This window comes from Diceros bicornis, chromosome 29 (assembly GCF_020826845.1).
Source record: "Diceros bicornis minor isolate mBicDic1 chromosome 29, mDicBic1.mat.cur, whole genome shotgun sequence".
Taxonomy (NCBI): domain Eukaryota; kingdom Metazoa; phylum Chordata; class Mammalia; order Perissodactyla; family Rhinocerotidae; genus Diceros; species Diceros bicornis.
The window spans coordinates 20846418-20865650 of record NC_080768.1 but is presented as its reverse complement, the minus strand read 5'-3'; the positions used below and the strand labels follow the sequence as shown (position 1 = coordinate 20865650).

The window sequence follows — 19233 nt, the reverse complement described above, 5'->3', positions numbered from 1 at the left end:
AGCTGATAATTATTAATGAAATGTAGACATAATTTCAGTATGCAGTAACAAAAGTTAAATAGATTGTTATAAATTGTGAGTATACCTAATATATTTGGTTTTTAGCTTTTTTAGAAAGCTGAGTGTAATGCATTACTTTATTTTGAGGTGAGGTATAAAACTCAATCAAAATATGGCAGCAGTCAAACACCAAAAATTATGAAAAATGGTAGATTATAAGGTCTAAAATAGCTGTATTTATATCTCCATTGCCCAACATAGGAGTTGGCTAATAGCAGACATTCAGTAAAATTTGTTGTGTTCATTCAAGACATTTAGTAAAGCAGACAGCAATCAGATCACAGTAAGAACCCTTGAATAAATAAATACAAGATAAATCAGGTCTTTGGGTTAGAAGAGAAGCCTAGACAAAGGAAAGTCATCCAGGAAAAAAAGGTGATTTAATGTATTCAAATTGTTGAAGAAAATTTTGAATAAAGTAAAAAAGACTTGGAAATAGAAAAAAATGGTGAAGAAAATGGTATATTTTGAATAAACTGCATCCTCCAAATAGCACCTCCCTAGCACATAGGTGATTAAATGACTGAATGGCAAACTACTGGGATACTGAGGAGTGCTAGGTATTTGGAAATCACCTATTTAAAGGTCCAGACCCTGATTCTACTGTAAAACATTATATGTGGTCCTGGGATAGCAAATACATTCTTCTTTTTGCCGGCTGTACCACCTGGATATCCATGGATAAGAGTGCCATAATTGATTAGCAAATATATGCTGTAGGTAGAGAGTTGGAAGCATATTACTGTGGTTTTGCCCATTGTTGATACGTTAACATTATAATTTTTTTCTGAAAAGATAGTGTTTTCTCAAAAGATCATCTTGTCTCTTCTTCACGTATACAGTCATGCGCCGCATCACGATGTTTCACTCAACGACGGACCACGTATACAATGGTGGTCCCATTAGATTAATACTATATAGCCTAGGTATGTAGTAGGCTATACCATCTAGGTTTGTATTAAGTAAAGTATGCTCTATGATGTTCACACAATGATAAAATTGACTATGCATTTGTTAGAACATATGCCATTCATTAAGTGACATGACTAGTAATTTCTTTAAACAACTGTTGAGGACTTTTTCTGAATTTTTGCTCTTTAACTTATACTCATGTTTAAAACAGTACTTCCCCAAATCATCATTTCTGCTTAAAACCTTTCTCCACCAGGCTTCAACTCCTATACTAGTATGAACAGAAACCTGTGTCTAAAAACTACATGGTTTTAATTGACTTTACAATGTCAAATATCAATTAAGTAATAGCTAATTGGGATTGTTATACCTAATTGAAAATTATGTACTCCTTTCTATGGGAAATGAAAAGTGGTCCATCTGTAAACATACAAAATAGGAGATATTAGGTTATATTAAAGTTTATTAGGCATTGAAAATAGAGAGTGTGAAGGGTGTCTGTTACTTAGAAATCTTTTTTAGTAATTTTATATCCTTAGCTCTAGTGACTCCCTTTTTATCCAAATTTCATATAAAGCAGTATTACTTCAATTATTTTAAAAGATTTGAGCACATTGGTCTGCACCATCAATAGCAAATTTTGAAAATTGAGCTACAATTTATGATACAGTTAACCTGACAAGGTTTTCAAGGTACTTAAAATTTAAAAATACTGTACTACTTAATAAGTGAGTGTCTGAGCTTGAGCTGGTAACAACAAAATACTGTAGACTGGATGGTTTAAACAACAGATGTTTATTTCTCACATTTCTGAAGGCTGGGAAGTCCAAGATCATGGTGCTAGCAGATTCAGTTCTCGGTGAGGGCCCTCTTCCTAGCTTTCAGGCAGCCACTTTCTCTCTGTATCCTCACGTGGCAGTAAGAGGAGGCTCTGGTGTCTCTTCCTCTTCTAAAAAGACACTAATGCTGTCATGGGGGCTCCACACTCACTAAACCTGATTACCTCCCAAAGGCCCCACCTCCTACTATCACATTGGGAATTAAGGCTTCAACATATGAATTTGAGGGGGACGCAAAGGTTCAGTCCATAACTGCAGGGACTTGGCATCAATAACTATACTTAGCATTACTTAGCATTACTTAGTATTACTTTTAAATAACTAAATTGGCATCAATAACTATACTTAGCATTACTTTTAAATTTTTCATCCCAAACTTAAATTCAGTGTTAATGTCAACATCTTCCCTTTATTAACAACATCCAGTGTTCATACCCACAGATCTAGAGCAATACTGTCTAGTAGAACTTTCTACAGTGATGGAAATGTTTTATATCTGCATTGTGTAATACAGTAGCCATTAGCCGCATGTGGCTATGGAGCACTTGAAATGTGGCTAGTGGGATTGAGGAACTGAATTTTAAATTTTATTTAATTTAAACAGCCACATGGCTAGTGGTTACTGTACTGGACAGATATAGAATCTCATTCTCCATGTTTCTAGGCCAGGGACCGTTGAGCTCCTTTTATGGATCTCTTGCGCACGCATTTCAGAGTGTTCAAGAGTCTGTGCCTAGGAAGAGAGGAGTAAAAGTAGACATCTGGGAATTATAAGTCAAGGAGGGTGAGGAATTGAGGTTTAGGAAGAGGAAGAAACACTTTTCGTCTTCTCCAGGTGCTATAAATGGCGAAAGCACATCTACCTTCAAGTCTTACTTGAAGGAGCAGCAAAAATACCTGAATTTCCTTTAATCTGGGACATACCTTTCATTTCATAATTTAAGAGAAAACTTTAAAAGATCAATAGCTAAGAGAAAGAACACTGTTGTGAAATGAGTTTCAGTCAAAGTATAAGTGAGACTCCCCCCAATCACACTGTACACAAAAAATAATTTGAAAAAGTCCTGAAAAAGCTGAAACTACAAAACTTCTAAAAGAAAACAAGAAAATCTTCGTGATTTTGACATAAGCAAGGATTTCTTAGGACACAGAAAGCACTAACTATAAAAGAAAAAATTGATAAATTGAAATTCATAAAAATAAAATCCTTCTGCTTTTCAAAAAATAGCACTAGGAGAAAATAATCTCAGTACATATATCTGACAAATGACTATATAAATGACGAATCTAGACTACATTAAGAACTTTCACAACTCAGTGGTTAAGACTAACAACACAATAAAAAATGGGCAAGAGATTTGAACTGGGTGCTTCATGAAAGAAGATACTATGTAATGGCCATTGTGCAGATTAAAACCACTTGATACTACCTCACACCCGCTAGAAAGGCTGAAATTAAAAAGATTGACAATAGGAAGTGTTCGTGTGAATGTGGAGCAATTGCAACTCTCACACTGCTTGTGGGATTGTAAAATGTACAACCACTTTGGAAAGCAGTTTGGCAGTTTCTTATAAACATAAACTTGGCATGTGACCCAGCAATTTTTCTTCTAGGTATTCATCCAAGACAAATGAAAACATATGTCCACAAAAATACTTGTACACTAGTGTGCATAGCATCTTTTGTCATGATAGCCTCAAACTGGAACATCAACGGATAAATGAATAAACAAACTGTGGTATTTCCATACAGTGGAATACTATTCAGCCATTAAAAAATAATGAACTTCTGAAATACAACAACATGGATTAATTTCAGAAAGATTCTAAGTGAAAGAAGCCAGACACTGCAGAGTGTATACTGAATGTATACTGAATGGTTCCATTTATATGAAGTTCTAGAGCCAACGAAATTAATGTGTGGTGATAGAAATCATATGAGTGGGCTGTAGTGGAGATTGGCTGCAGAGGGGTACAAAGGAAATCTGCGCTGATGGAAATGGTCTTTGTCTTTAGGGAAGGTGGTTACATGGGTGGATATATTTTTTCGAAACTCATCAAACTGTACACTTAATGGGTGCCTTGTTGTATGTAAATTGTATTTCAATAAAGTTGATTTAAAAAAAAATGAATGATGCTGTCATGTTTTTCTTCTGATATGAGACAACCATATATCATAGTCGGGTAATGGACACTGTTAGAGTTTGGAGATAGGAGAATTTCCCTGAGGGTGTAGAACTAATTTAAAATGTTCACTTTTCCTAGTTAGAATTTAATCAGTAGCTGGCTCTGTGTATTTTCATCTATATAATGACAGGTGTTCTGCTAAGTTACTTAATATTTTAATGTTCTCTGTGACTCTTTATTCAACCTTTTATAACTTTGGTTATATCACAATTTTAAGTGTATAGTTTTATGCAAATACTGAGTTTCTATGTTAAATTTTTAATATTAATCTTAAAATTTTTAAAAGAAATATTAGTGATTTTTGTTTTTTTAAACTATAACTTAGGAAACTTTTGAGAAGAACTTTGAGAGAGAGACACATAAAATAAGTGAGCGAAATGATGCTGATAATGCTAGCGTCATGTCTGTATCATCAAATTTTGAGCCTTTTGCCACAGATGATCTAGGTAAGCAGAATTTTTTATAATCTTAGAATACGACTTTAATACAGTCTTTAAATTGCATTGATAGGAAACAAAAGTCTAGAAAGGCGAGATGTGGTTGAAAAAACATGGACTTAAAAGTCTATCCTTCAGTCTAAATTCAAGAATCTCCTGTTTAACTCTTTGACCCTGGGCAAATCATCTGACTTTCCTGACTCGGTGTATACTAAGGAAATGGGAATCTTATTTTCCTTGCTATGTTCTTGTGAGAAATATGCAGAACTTTCTAGCATGCATAATACAAGTTGAGAAAATGGTAGTTTTCCTTCCCTTAAGGGAAAGGTCATCCTTTAAGGTCTTCCTTAAGTTAATCAATGGGAAAAATTCAGAGGTAGCCGTGCCTCATCCAATCTATTTTCAGTAACAGTAAAATTCAGTAACCTTCATAATTTGAGGTTAAGAACTGAAATTTCTTAGCATAAATAATTTGTAGTGAGAAACCCAGGGAACTCTAAGGCATGGCACATTGCATGTTTTTCATCAGTAGTAAAATAGAAAAAGCTTTAGAGGGTTGCGTAACTCAGAGAAAAAAAACAGAGTCCTAAATTTGGAAAGGCGATTAGGGAAAAGAAAAATGTATAGGTGCCTGATTCGTTTTCCAGGCTGTAACCTATCAAAAGATGCCTGAGTGTTCAGTCCTTCAGACCTCCTGGGCACTTGGTTGATACAATAATCTAATGTCTCATTATTCTGGTGTTCATGTGATGAGAACAAGATTTACATGATTTCAAAGACATTTTTCCACTACAAAGGAAAGGGCCAAGGCTTGCCCTCTCCTTAGGTATCTGCCTTTTCCCAAGCAGTGAGTTTTTCCTTTTGCCTTACCCTGATTCTTGAGGACTCTAAGCCCTAGCTGCCTTCTGGGTAAATACCTACCAAGTCTTTACTGAGCTCATCCTGTTATACAGAAAAATCACTCTGTGGCCAACTGTTTTCCCCGTAGTTGTACCCTTCCTCAGTTGCCAAGTGACTTTGAGTCCTACCTGTTTTGTTTCATTTACTGATTTTTTTCTCACAATCCTTCACCGCTAGCTTTGTCCGAAGTGGACAAAGTAGAATTGGGAAAGCTCATTCTTAGGCCTTTTCCTTACCTTAATTGCTTATGTTACGTTGGATTGTTTGCATCAGCATTTCCACATTTTGGAATTTATTTTTGTTGTACTATTTAAGTGAAGCAACATGATGTAATGAAATAAATATGAACTTCAGAGTCTAGGAGACGTGAGTTCAAATCCCTGCTCCTACATTTAACTGGCTGTGAAACCTTGGGCAGGTTACTTCAGTTTCCTGAAAATGAGGGTACTTTCATCCACTTTATATGGTTATTTTAAGGATTAAATAAATAAATGTGATAATGTATGCCAAGTGCCCAACTCATAGTACAGTATCTGGAACTTGTTAAAGCTAGTTTTTCTTCCCTATGTTCAGATATTATTTTTTTATTTATAAATTTTGAGGAATACATGAAAAAATTGGCCTTTATGTCTTCTAGAAATATTTCTGTTCCATGTGCAGGTAACACTGTCATTCACCTAGATCAAGCGTTAGCCAGAATGAGGGAATATGAGCGCATGAAGACTGAGGCTGAAAGTAACACAAATGTAAGGTATACCTGGATTGTTGAAGATGAAGATAGTGCTGCTGCCACAACTACGGTTAATAATGTAGAAGGTGTGTTCTTGAACTGACTAAAAGTAAAAATCATAGTTCCAAATATAGAAAATTAAAAGCCTCACCTGATGGATAATAGTGGTTTTTTTAATCGCTTTTAATTATTAGGGGTGCTAAAACTAAAGATATTTCTTTATGTTTTTTTAGCATAAAATCATCAGAATTTAATATTCTTTAGAATTTTGCATAAATGCACATGTATAATGTCATAGACTTTATTTTACTAATCTCTCATTTTCTTTTTAAAAATAGAAACTCCTGTTGTTGAAAATCATAGTTCACAACCACCTCTAAGTGAAGTTTCTACCGTCCCATGTCCTAGAATTGATACTCAGCAGCTGGACCGGCAAATTAAAGCAATTATGAAAGAAGTCATTCCTTTTTTGAAGGTAAGCAGTAATTTTTAAAAATAAATAAACTTTTTGTTTTGTTTTCTTAATTTGTACAAAAGACTCCATTGTATTAAATTCAGAAAATACAAGTAAAAAAGGAAAAAATCACCCATAATTTTGTTACCCAGAAATAACCCCTGTCAACATTTTGTGAGCCTTTCTATAATATTCTCTACATGTGTATGTGCGTTCTACTTTTTTCATATATCATAAACATCTTTCTACATCACTATTTTTCTACTGGATATTTTCAGATGGTTACACAATATTCATTCATTATTCCTTCAAAAGTATTTGTGCCAAGTTTTGTGGACATAGCAGTGAATAAATCAAGGCCTTTGCTATCGTGGAGCTTACATGCTCGGATGAGAATATGAGCCCCCCAAAAAAAGTAAATATAAAACATATAAGTAAACGTATATCAGGTAGTGATATGTGCCATGTGGAGAGTTAAAATATGGTGATACGATGGTGTCTGTTTTAGACTAGATGGTCAGAGAAGTCTTCTGAAGAGGGAACATTTAAGCAGAGATGTGAATAAGGGGCCAACTTAAAGCAAGATCACTCCGGACAGGGTGAAAGGTCTTAAGGTAGGAACTAGCTTGGCATGTTGAAGGAACTGGAGGAAGGACCTGTGTGGTTGTAGTAAATTTGTGTGAGATGAAGTTGGAGAGGGAGGTAGGAGTCAGTCCTGTAGAACATTATAGGCCATGATTAGGAATTAGGACTTGGAAGTTCGAAGGGAAACTCCTAGAAGGTTTTATGCAAGAGAGAAACAAAGTCTGTTTGTGGAGAATTTTTATAGGGAGTCAGTAGTGCAATGAGATCAGATGAGAAATGATAGTGGCTTAGACAAGGGTGTGGAGAAGTAGACAATTGGGATGTATTTTGGAAATCAAGAGGTCCTATTAAGGGTAGATAGGGTCACCTGGAGCATGGCACTAGATAAGAGAAAAGGGCCTAGGACTGGTGCCCAGGACCAGGTGACCCAACATTTAGAGATTGTGCAAAAGAGGGAGAGCCAGAGTTGACCAAGTAAGACTGCCAGTAGTTAGCTACTGTGAGGGTTGAGTATTCATAGAACAGAATTTTCTATTAATTACTTTATCAGTTCCTGTTGTTAGACATTTATATTTATTCTGGTTTCTTTTTTACTGTTATAAACGATACTTAAATGATTTAGCTAAATTTAAATATATATCCAGTTTTTATTTCCTTAGAAATAATTCTTAGAATTTCTAGCTCTAAGGGTATGAGTGTTTTTAAGGCTTTTGAGACATTATGCTAAATTGTCCCTCAGAAAGGTTAATCATGTGTATTCCTACCAAAAGTAAGAGTATGAGACTGATAAGCAGTACTGTTAATTTTGTTTAATAATAATTAACAGGGCAGAGAAAGAAGTGTGCATGCAATGGAATGTAAAGACAGGAATTTTTTCTGAGATGGCACTGTTTTACATTCTAATTTAAAATGGAAATTCTAAAAATTAGAAATGAAAAGACAGTCTTTTCTTTTCATTCAGTTAGGGGAACCTACAAAATATGATGTCATTGGGCTCATTTCTTAAAACCTACTTGGGACTTGTCAATGTGGTAGACACTGACAACAGAAAGTTGTTTCCATACACTTATACTTCTTACCTTGGTGGAAGTCATTGCTTTCTTTGGAATATTTTGAGAGAAGAGAGATCTTTGAGAAGGCAATTATAGATACTGCTTTCTATGAAGAGGCTTCATAGCCAAGAGGAGAGATAGAATCATCTGTCTATGCCTGATTATTCCATGTAAAAACTGAAAAGCTTAGCCTTTTTCTGGGCAACTGAAACAGCTCTTAAATGGTCTTTCTGTCTCTGTTTGCTTTCTCTTCTAATCTTTCAACTCTCCTGCTAGCGTTGCTAGTAACTTTAAGGCCTTGGCACTTGCTGATACTTCTGCCTGGAACGCTCTTCTTCACATACCTGCATGGCTTTTTCCCTTGAACCTTTCAAGTCTTTAGTGAAGTGTTACCTTTTTGGTGACCAGGTCACCTGCTTTGTTTATCTCTATAGTGCTTGTCACCTTCTAACTTATTTAACATTTGCCTGTTTGTTTTGTCTGTCTCCCCGTTAAAATGTAAACCCCGTGAAGTCAGAGACATGAATCTGTGTGGTCTCTGTCTTATAGTACCTACATATAGTAGGCCCTCAGGAAGTGTTTATTGAATGAATTTAATAAATGAATGGCCCCTTCAAACCTCAGGTGTGGTTTTCAAACTAATCAAGTTCTTTGGGCTCTAAGAAGTATAGTTTGAGAACAACTGGCCCATAGGATCCAGATCAGATTCAGCATCGCTCATAAAACCTTTACAGCTGTCCCAGCCTCTTAACGATTCCTTCCCACATACTTTGTTTCTTTCTTAACGTTGTTCAAAAAGGCACATTGCCCATGTTATTTCCTTTGCCTAGAATGCCCTTCCACTCTTTCTCTGTCCAGTTTTATTCTTCCAGGACCCAGCCCAAATATTTTTGCCTGTCTTGACAGGCAGAAGTCCTCCTTCTCTTCACTGCTCCTGGGATACTTGGTACATGCCTTTATTCTAACACTTATGACAAAGTATCATAATTATTTGCATGTATCTCCCTACTAGAATAATATCTTTCTAAATCTCTTAGTACTTTCACCCAAGCACGACTTCAGATAAAGGATATTTGAGGAGATAAGACAAATACATCAGTTTCACCAATTAGTCAGTGAATTTGTCTCCTGTTATTTGTAAAATATGTATTTGCCTCCCAAAAAATAATATTTATATTCCTATAAATTATAAGAATATGTATGTATTCTTATAGATAGGTAGATGCTAATTTAAGAGTTTGAAACCATTCCCTCAAGTGAATTGATTTAAACTGTGTAAGTTATCGCTTGCTTCCATCTTAGGCATAGATAATAACAAATTGTTGCCTTTTTTCTTTTACATTTCCATTTTATCATGAGTAATGCAATAAATCCTTTTAAATGTCTTTTTTGGTTAAATCAGGTATATTGGTAGTAATATCTATTTGACATGTACAGTTATTTTTTTAAGGGTTAAAAAAATCTAAATGATTTAGCTTTATGCTTTGGGAAGGCAACCATCCTCAGGAAATTTTATTGCATTTACTATTTTGTGTCTGATTTAAGTGATATTCTTTTATAAGGATGCCCTTACTAAATTAAGCATTTCAAAAAGTTTCTGCGACCAACAAAATGAGAACTAATGATCTGATTTTAACTATTATTTCTCATTTCACTTCAAATCTTGACTTTTGGTAGGATTATAGAGCTTCTTTGTTAATGTCAGCATCATAGCCAGTCACCTAAGCCAGACTTCTTGACTCTTTCTTACCCTCTATCACCAGTGAGTCAAAAATGGATTTTTCCCCTAAGAGCAGTCAGTTTGACTCCCTTCTCTCGAATAGCATACCCTGCTCTTTTGCATAGACTTCCTGTCATAATAGGCAGGGAGTGAATGTTTATTAAGCAAACCCTTTAGCCTTCAAGAGACTCCACCATTGGGTCTGGTGTACTTTCCAACTTTGTCTCTCAACCACTCTCCATCTAGGTACACTCACTTCAGGTTACTCAGCATTTCCCCTCCCTGCCGTTACTTTCTCACATATCAGCCCTTTGTACAAGTTGTTGCTATCAAAAATATAAAATACCTTCACTCTCTTCTGCCTGGCTAAAATATCCTTTCTTCAGAGATATGGGTTGTTGCCTCTAATATGCTACCACAGCTCCTTACATAGCACCAAGTGTGTGCTTCTTTTATGATATTTATTTATTCAGGAAGTAGTGAACACCTCCTGTGAGCTAGCTGCTGTGCGAGGTGACGCATAGGAAACAGTCCCTGCAGTTAAAAAGCATCATCTACTGGGCAGTGCATAGCTTGTAGGATTGATTATTCCTATATCTGACTCCTCCCACTGGTATACGATCCCTTGAAGACAGGGGACTACTGTCTTTCTTTTTTTTTTTTTTTTCCTAATTGCCTGCCTTGACACATGACTTTTTAAAAAATGAGCTTAAATACTTAGATTTAAGGGAACTTAGACATCATCTAGTTCGGTCATCTCATTTTACACATTTGTATAGGGAACAAAAAAACCCACAAACTTATCTGAGTAAAGGTTAGAGAATCTGCCCAAATGAGTTTAGTAGCAGAAGAGGGATTAGAACCTTGAGATTACTTGATAGGGATATTTTATGGACTCACTTCAGAAAGTTAACCATGAATTGGATTATTGTGTAGCTTGCACATCCTTGCTTGTTAAGAAAGTTAGGACACTGGTTCTCAGCTGGGGGTGATTTTGACCCTAAAAATATTTTTTAATGTCTAGATATATTTTTAGTTGTCAGGACTTAGGGAGTGGAGGGTGCTACTGGCATCTAGTGAGTAGAGACCAGAGTGCTGCTAAACATCCTACAGTGCACAGGAGGTCAATAGTGCCAAGATAGAGAAAGCCTGAGTTAGAAGATAACATAGAGGAAGTTGGGTAGAAGGTGAGTATGGTTTAAGAGGAGTTGAAATGAACTGAACTGCAGATAAGTCAGGCAATATAGAAACTATGGCACACATAAGTAGTTTTCCTGAAGGTACAGAAAGGAAGTGAGGAAAAGTATTGAATCGGCTAGTTTCTTTTACTGGCTCTTATCAGCTATGGTGAGTCAAAATTTGCAAACCTCTTAATGTGTGTAGAGTGGGAGTTAGCTCTTCTAATGAACGAATATTTGAAGATGTATATCTGAAACGTGAGAAGAAAAATAAAATCTTATATTATGTGGAGTAATATTTTTTTTAACAATAGGTAAGTTTATATCCTAACAACTAGGATTTTTCTCAGGAGCACATGGATGAAGTATGCTCTTCTCAACTTCTAACTTCAGTAAGACGCATGGTTTTGACCCTTACCCAGCAAAATGATGAGAGCAAAGAGTTTGTAAAGTTCTTTCATAAACAACTTGGAAGTATATTACAGGTAAGGGTTAACTTGCCAGTATGTACCATCTAGTTAGGATTTTTTTTTTTCTTTTTTTTTGCAGTTTTCTGGTATTACACAATTTATTCAAGTAGGTATTCATTCTAACATCCATTTGAGATGACATTTTAATACTTATTAGGTTATTCCTTCACTTGGTTTAAAAAAAAAATTGTATTAGGGCCTGTGTCTTCATTTAACTTGATCACCTCCAAGGTGTGTCCCAACTCTAGTAATTTTGTTTTGATTTTTCTCCTACCCAATAAGAACATTTCAAGTTTGAAATGTTTAGAAAGTATTCTGTGATATCTTCTAAAATGATTTTTTACCAATCTGGGAAATTTTACCAGCCAGAAACCTGCTATTGTTTGTAGAGACTTCTTAAGCGGTTGCAGTAACTTTAAATTATGTTAAGGTAGTGGTTCTCAACTGGGGGCGGTTTTGCCTCCCAGGAGACATTTAGCAGTGTCTACAGACATTTTGTTTGTCACAGTAGACAAGGAGGAACTGGTACTAGCATCTTGTGGAATGCCAGTAGTGCCAAGGAACTATGTTAAGTAAGGATACCTTACTTACTCCATATGATAAATATCTTTACAGTTAAATTACCCATATGTTTTCCCATTGAGGTAGTTCAGTGATGTATATTGTTACTCCAAACTAGAAAATACATTTTTCTTTTCATCTTAATTACAAAATTTTCCTATAAAACTTCTCCTTTCTTCCTATTCGTGTGTTTAAATTGGTTTTAGACACAGTATTATCACTTTGTCTGTTAACGTTTTTAAAACCCTAGGCTTGATGCAAATTTCCATCACTGTAATTTTCCATTTTGGTTTTATTAAGACTAAAGTATAAATTCAATAATGGGTTCTAAATTATCCTGGCTCTATTTAATCTAATTGTACTAACACATAATTTGTAAGGAATATAAGACTTGTGTGTTGTTATGCATTGTTTAAAAATGTTTAGGATAATTTTAGGTAAATGAGTTTTATAAATTTAATTAGCTAGTGGGAAATAACTCCATTTTAGAATCAGGCTGAAAGAGAAATTGTCTATAATTTAAATATTTTTGTTTATCAAGATCTATGCAGTCCAGTCCTTCCTCAGTTTGGCCTACTGTTATAATTGCGGGCAGATTCCAAAGTATTAACTTGGAAATAGGAATTTTTTTTTTTTCCTAAGTCTAAGAAAATCTGACTTTTCTTTCATCCTGACTGCTTTTTTCACAGGGGGACCTACATGAAGAATGAAAGTTAATTTACATTACATCTTGCCCAGAGTATTGAAAATTTTTCATGAGATAGAGCTTAAATTACTATCTTCTTGTATTTTTTTCCTTACGAAACTTTATGAAATGAAGTTTTTTTCACAAGTCATCCAGCATTTGTACTTCTTTCCATGATTGTGCTAGATAAGATGGTTTTGGGAGAGAGGGACATTGAACATCATAGTGGTTTGCCTGTTTGCTAAATAGCATAGTCCATGTTTTTAGGAAGAAAGAAAAATAAAAACAGTTTTTATAAAAAATGTGTAGAATATAGCAGACTTGTTCACTTGAAGTAATATAATGGTTTTTCCCTAGGTGAATATTGTTATTTAAACTTCTTAATCGTCTGTATTCCTCTACTCACAACTGAAGTTTAATATAATCTTAAAGTTATTTGGTTTATCTTTGAATAGGATTCACTGGCAAAATTTGCTGGTAGAAAACTGAAAGACTGTGGAGAAGATCTTCTTGTAGAGATATCTGAAGTGTTGTTTAATGAATTGGCTTTCTTTAAGCTCATGCAAGATTTGGATAATAATAGTATAACTGTTAAACAGAGATGCAAAAGGAAAATAGAAGCGGCTGGAGTGATACAGTCTTATGCCAAAGAGGTAAATGACATTCATTTTGATTTTAGGAGTAGTTATAATTAGCATATAAATATAGTTATTGATCATTAATAATAACTAAAATCATACTTGACCTCAGCATAAGTATTTTTTTAGTAATATCAGTTAATCGGTTTATAAATCAGTATGTATATTAGCCACATACTGAATCTCTGGAGTAACAGCAGTGACTAAAAAGTCAGGAATGAAGACAGGAATTGTCAGATATCCACTTCACAATATTGTCGCTTATTCAGGTTTCCAAAGAAGAGAGGAGGACGGGGATCTAGTCCTCAACCAGCTGCCTGCCGTGGCTGTTGCCAGCCCCAATAGATTGCCCAGGAGTATTTATCACCCCATGTGTGTTGACACATGCTTGTTTATCAGTTAGGAGTTTGATTGCACATCCCTGTAGCTTCTTATCTCCTGTTAAATTAGTCTTGATGACATATGAAATTGGATAGGTTTTTTTCCCTCAACTTGAGGCATCCAGGAGGCTTTTTCCTAGATACTCTAGAATCATGAGAGGGAAAGCAGGTCAAGACCCAAAACAGAAAGAGAGAACCCTTCTTCCTGAAACTGAAGTAAATGATGTGAAGCCATCTATTTCACACTTTTCATACTGTTTTTATTCTAGACATAAGTAAGTTTCAGATCACTTCAGCCATTGCTAAGAGCTTGAAGAAAATGAAACAGAATAATACCATAATAAATGATTGGAAAGGCTACTTTAGAGCAGTCTCACAAGCTCTTTGAGGGGGTGAAATATGAGCTAAGGCCTGAAAGACAAGACGTTTATAGTGAAGATGAAAGGGAAGAGCATTCCAGGCAGAGAGAACTGTTAGTGTAAAGACTCTAAGGCAGGACTGAGCAGTTTGGAGAAGAGAGAAGGCCAGGGAGGCAGGAACACATTACATGAAGTGAGAGTGTAGGAGATGTGGTCACAGAGGTAGGTAAGACCAAATTATGGAGCCTTAGAAACTGTGATAAGGACCTTATATTTTATTTTACTCTAAGCATGATGGAAACCCATGGGAAAGTTTGAAGTAGAGGAGTGACAAGCTCTCATGTACAATTTAAAAGATTTGTCTAGGGGTCAGCCCCGTGGCGTAGCGGTTAAATGTGCGCGCTCTGCAGCTGGCGGCCCCGGGTTTGGATCCCAGGCGCGCGCTGCCGCACCGCTTGTCAGGCCATGCTGTGGCAGCGTCTCATATAAAGTGAAGGAAGATGGGCACGGATGTTAGCTCAGGGCCAGTCTTCCTCAGCAAAAAAAGAGGAGGATTGGCATGGATGTTAGCTCAGGGCTGATCTTCCTCACAAAAAAAAAAAGATTTGTCTGTTGAACAGGAGTTACTCTCTACAGGAGAGTAGAGATAGAAGCAGAGAGACCAGTTATAAGGCTGTTGCAATAGTCCAGGTAAGAAATGATGTGTCTTAGCTTTGAGTGTGCAACAACAGATACATATTGATGACTGAGTCAGTGAGGCATTCTAATGGTTTAGATGTAGGCAATAAAAGCAAAGCATAGGTTGGTTCCTAGTTTTCTGAGTTGAGCATTTGGGTGAATGAAGGGCTGTTTACTGAGAATGGGAAGACTGAAGGAGGATGGGGTTTTGGAAGGAAGGGAATCAAGATTTTTGTTTTGGATTTAGTAAGTTTGAGACACCTCATATATATCAAAGAAAATGACAGGTAGGCAGTGTTGCTTTTTGTTTTGTTAATTTAAAAGATTTAAATAAAAGTCGAATCTACGTTTCTAAGAAAGCATTTAACTCTTTGGATGATAGTCAGAAAATGCAGCATTTATTAAAGTTTATTGAATACCTAAATGTAATGCTGCGAGGTTACTGCTAAATTCTGATTAATTGATTTGCTTATAGGCCAAAAGGATTCTTGAAGGAGATCATGGCTCACCTGCTGGAGAAATTGATGATGAAGACAAAGTATGTGCTAATTAATTTGTGCCTAAAAGTAATGCTTTTGAAACAAAAGATTAAATAATTTTAACAGCTTTTACCTTAGTGTTTGAGAGCAAAGTATATCATCAAATGCCCTTTCTTCTGACAAACCTTTATTTTCTTTTAAAAACAAAACTAAACTGTCAAAAATGATTCTGTGTATTTTTTATTAGATAATGACTCTTACTAATTTCTATGATAGACTTACTATATACCTTTTTAAAATGTACTTCAAGGAATTAATTACTCAAATTTATTTGTGGCTAGGACAAGGATGAAACTGAGACAGTTAAGCAGACTCACACTTCGGAGGTGTGTGATGGTAATGGTCCCAAAAATGTGAGATCTGATGTTTCTGATCCAGAGGAAGATGAAGAAAGTGAAGAATGTCCAGTGTCTATTAGTAAGTTTAAAGGCTTTCTGCTAGGTTTATACATTAGTTCTTTTATAAGTCACTTATTGAAACAGTTTGGTGGAGTGTAATGAATAAAGAATTAGGTGTCAAACAACTCTGAATTTGCATTGCAGTATGACCCTGACTAAATTACCTCTCCTTTCTGCACGACAATTTTTTAGTACTTACTGTTTTGAAGATTTCAGATATTGTAGGTATAGGACTTGCACAATGCAGGAATGCAATAAATGGCAGCTATTATTAAGTGCTGAAAATTAACTAAAAATTGTGTATTAATCAACTTAGGTTTGTCCAAAGCTGAAACTCAGGCTTTGACTAATTACGGAAGTGGAGAAGATGAGAATGAGGATGAAGAAATAGAAGAATTTGAAGAGGGACCTGTAGATGTCCAGACTTCACTTCAGGCTAACACCGAAACTACAGAAGAAAATGAACATGATGATCAGGTATCCCAGTGGAGACTAACACATCTTCCACCAGTCTTATTTAACTACTAAAAGTGGATCCTTTTTAAAGATGTCAGAATTTACAGCTTCCCCATTCTCATTTTCATGAATACAAACCTTTTTAATATCCTTATTGAAATCTGAAACACTAGTTTATTTTTGTGTTTAGCATTGCTTAAATTTAAAGCACTGTAATCTTTTTTTTTGTAACAAGTCTTAAAAACTATGAGATTACTTCAGAAGATGTGAATTCTTAATTTATCTTTATATTTTTCCTAGTCATACATGGAAATAGTATGTAACAAAATAAAATCATTCCCTTTCCTACCTCCCCATCTCATCCTGTCCCAGGGGCAACACTTTGTATGATTTCTTCTGCTATTTACCACCATATTTCTAAATAATATGTGTGTGTATTTATTCATTTATGTATTAGACATTATCTGTGGACTTCCTATTATAGTAGGGTAAAGATTTTTTAGGTCACTTACACCTCCTCCTCTTATCCTCCTCATTTTATTATATCTTTTGGTTAAATCTATATTTAACCAAATATTTAGATTTAACCAAACTGTGTAAACATTACTGACTGCTGAACTAAGCAAATATTGTTTATTGCTTAGGCTTGTACATTTTTTCACCTGAATTTAGTAATTGTCTCAATTTTTTGTTTATTTTCTTTGATCATATACCCGGCTCTTTGCTGTGCCCTCCAATAGCTGTATAAACCTCTCAGTAGAATTTTCTACATCAACCAGTTTTTCAGTTTTGTCCTTCCTGAAGCACTCCCCCTCCTGCTCCATTGTAGGTTTGGCTCTTTAGACCTAGCCTGGGAATCTTGTCATTCTTAATTAGGTCACTGTGGAATCCAATCTTTGTCTTTCTTGGTTTCTACCTCATTTTGGTGGAGCACATCTTCCAGTAACTCTCTAAGAAAGAGTGCATAAAAGATAAATATTTTGAGACTGTATGTCTAGGAAAATCTTAATTCTTCCATGTTGAAAATCATTTTCCCTCAGATCTTTGAAGGCACTGCTTCCTTGTCTTCTAGTTTTCAATGTTGCTATTGAGAAGACCAGTGCCTTTCTTAGTTCTGATCCTTTGTATATATCTTTTTTTCTTTCCCACTCCAGAATCTTTTCCTCCTGGAGCTCTGAGATTTTACAATGATATACATTGTCGCGGGTCTTTTTTCATTCACATATACATTCATGTACCACATAAACTACGTTTAGTGGTAGTTTAGTGACCTAAACTACGTTTAGGTCAACAACAGACCGCATATACAACGGTGGTCCCATAAGATTAGTACCATATGGCCTAGGTGTCTAGTAGGCTATGCCATCTGGGTTTGTGTAAGTACGCTCTAAGATGTTTGCACAATGACGAAATTGCCTAACAATGCATTTCTCAGAGTTATCCCCATCGTTAAGCGAAGCCTGACTGTCCTGGGTATTCAGTGGGTCTTTTCAATCTATATCATGTCCTTCAGTTTGGTAAATTTTCTTTTATTTTCTTTATTTCTTCCTTACCATTTTCTCTTTTCTTTCCTTCTGGAATTAATATTATCAGACATTATTAACCCTCCTGGGTTGATCTTCTGATTTTCTCCTCTCTTTCTTTTATTGTCCCATTGCTCTATCTTTCTGTTTTACTTTCTGGGAGATTTCTTTGACCTTAATACTTACGTGAAATTATTTTTATTTCAGCTGTCATGTTTTTAATTTCTAAAGACTTTCTTTTCTGATTGTTACTTTTTTATAGCACCCTATTACTGAAACCATTATCTTCTTTTATCCATCTGAAGGCTTTCTTCAAATGTTTGCTGTACCTTTGATGTTTATATTAAAGAATGATATACCAAAAAGCTGGTTGGAGTTCTTTTGGGCTTCACTGTAGGGCACCTGGGTAGACAGTTAGCTTTTTGATAGAAACTCTCGAATGTCAGTACCTATTAAGTCTTTTCTCTGGGGTGTTTTAGTTTCTCCAAAGAAGAGTCCTCGAGTATCCTCCTGCCCAAGAGTATACCTCGTTGGCTGCTGGTATTCTGGGGCTAGATGTGGGGATGGGGCTGAGGGTCCCATCATTATACAGACTTGCACTAAATCCTTCTGTTATCGCTATGACACTTTACCCTGTCCTCTTTTGTGCTTTCCACATCCCACCCCTCCCCTTGCTGGCCCCCAGGCCTAAGACTCACTAGTTCACTTTCTCCAAAATAATAATCTCCCATTTTTATGTTGAAGTCGGAGGAGGAAAACTAGGTGTCCACATTATCGTCAAACAGCTTCAGCCAACCACCACAACCCCCTTTTCATCATCAACTCCCACCCCACTACCGTATTCCTTCCATCCTAGAATCAAGCACTTCATAATTATGAGGTGAATCTCAGTTTTTGTTCTTTCCTTCTGCTGAAGGCACTTAGCTTTCTTCATCTTTCTCCCCTCCTGGTCAGTTCCTCTTCCATTCACTTAGCATCTACATATAAACAGGTGTAAGTTTCATTTAAGATAGAGTCTGATCTGAAAAAAGTAATAAATAAAGTGGAATCCATAATATTCCAGTTCTCTGTATTATTTTGAGGTTAAGAAGAAAAGGAAACCTTTTTATTTAGCTATCTTGAAATTGCAACCACAGCGTCATTCTTGAAACACTTTTAGAAGATATTTTTAAATTGCCTTCTATGAAGGTCTCAGGTTAGACAAAAGCCACACATCTAGTAATCATCTCCTGTATGGTGACCATATCTTTTAGGCCCTGCTATTAAGACCTGTCTTTTTCCTTCTAGGTTCTACAACATGACTCTGAAAAATCATCAGAAAACAAAAATGTCCTATCAGAACAAGAACCTACTACTAGTAAAGGTAAGAAATCTAAATAAATGTTCAACTTTAAGATTATCTGAAGTGCCCTTTATGTGCGTAAAAACTAAAAAAATTTGGGGGCTGGCCCGGTGGTGTAGTGCTTAGGTTCACAAGCTCCACTTCAGAGGA

The 19233-nt window shown here is 35.7% G+C and overlaps 1 protein-coding gene across 33 annotated transcripts in view; it reads left to right on the top strand.

Moving 5' to 3' along the window:
- Positions 1 to 19233, top strand: part of PCM1 (pericentriolar material 1) — an 89617-nt gene that overhangs the window by 63901 nt on the left and 6483 nt on the right. For 30 of the 33 annotated variants that reach the window (XM_058525056.1, XM_058525047.1, XM_058525055.1 and 27 more), the window contains 9 exons: positions 4324 to 4444; positions 5996 to 6151; positions 6404 to 6540; positions 11405 to 11539; positions 13226 to 13423; positions 15301 to 15363; positions 15646 to 15781; positions 16079 to 16239; positions 19029 to 19104. In XM_058525056.1, the coding sequence (XP_058381039.1) occupies positions 4324 to 4444; positions 5996 to 6151; positions 6404 to 6540; positions 11405 to 11539; positions 13226 to 13423; positions 15301 to 15363; positions 15646 to 15781; positions 16079 to 16239; positions 19029 to 19104 (1183 nt within the window). Of the gene's footprint in view, positions 1 to 3425; positions 3674 to 4323; positions 4445 to 5995; positions 6152 to 6403; positions 6541 to 11404; positions 11540 to 13225; positions 13424 to 15300; positions 15364 to 15645; positions 15782 to 16078; positions 16240 to 19028; positions 19105 to 19233 lie in introns of those variants that run through there. The other 3 variants (XM_058525070.1, XM_058525069.1, XM_058525068.1) reach the window with 1 other exon arrangement.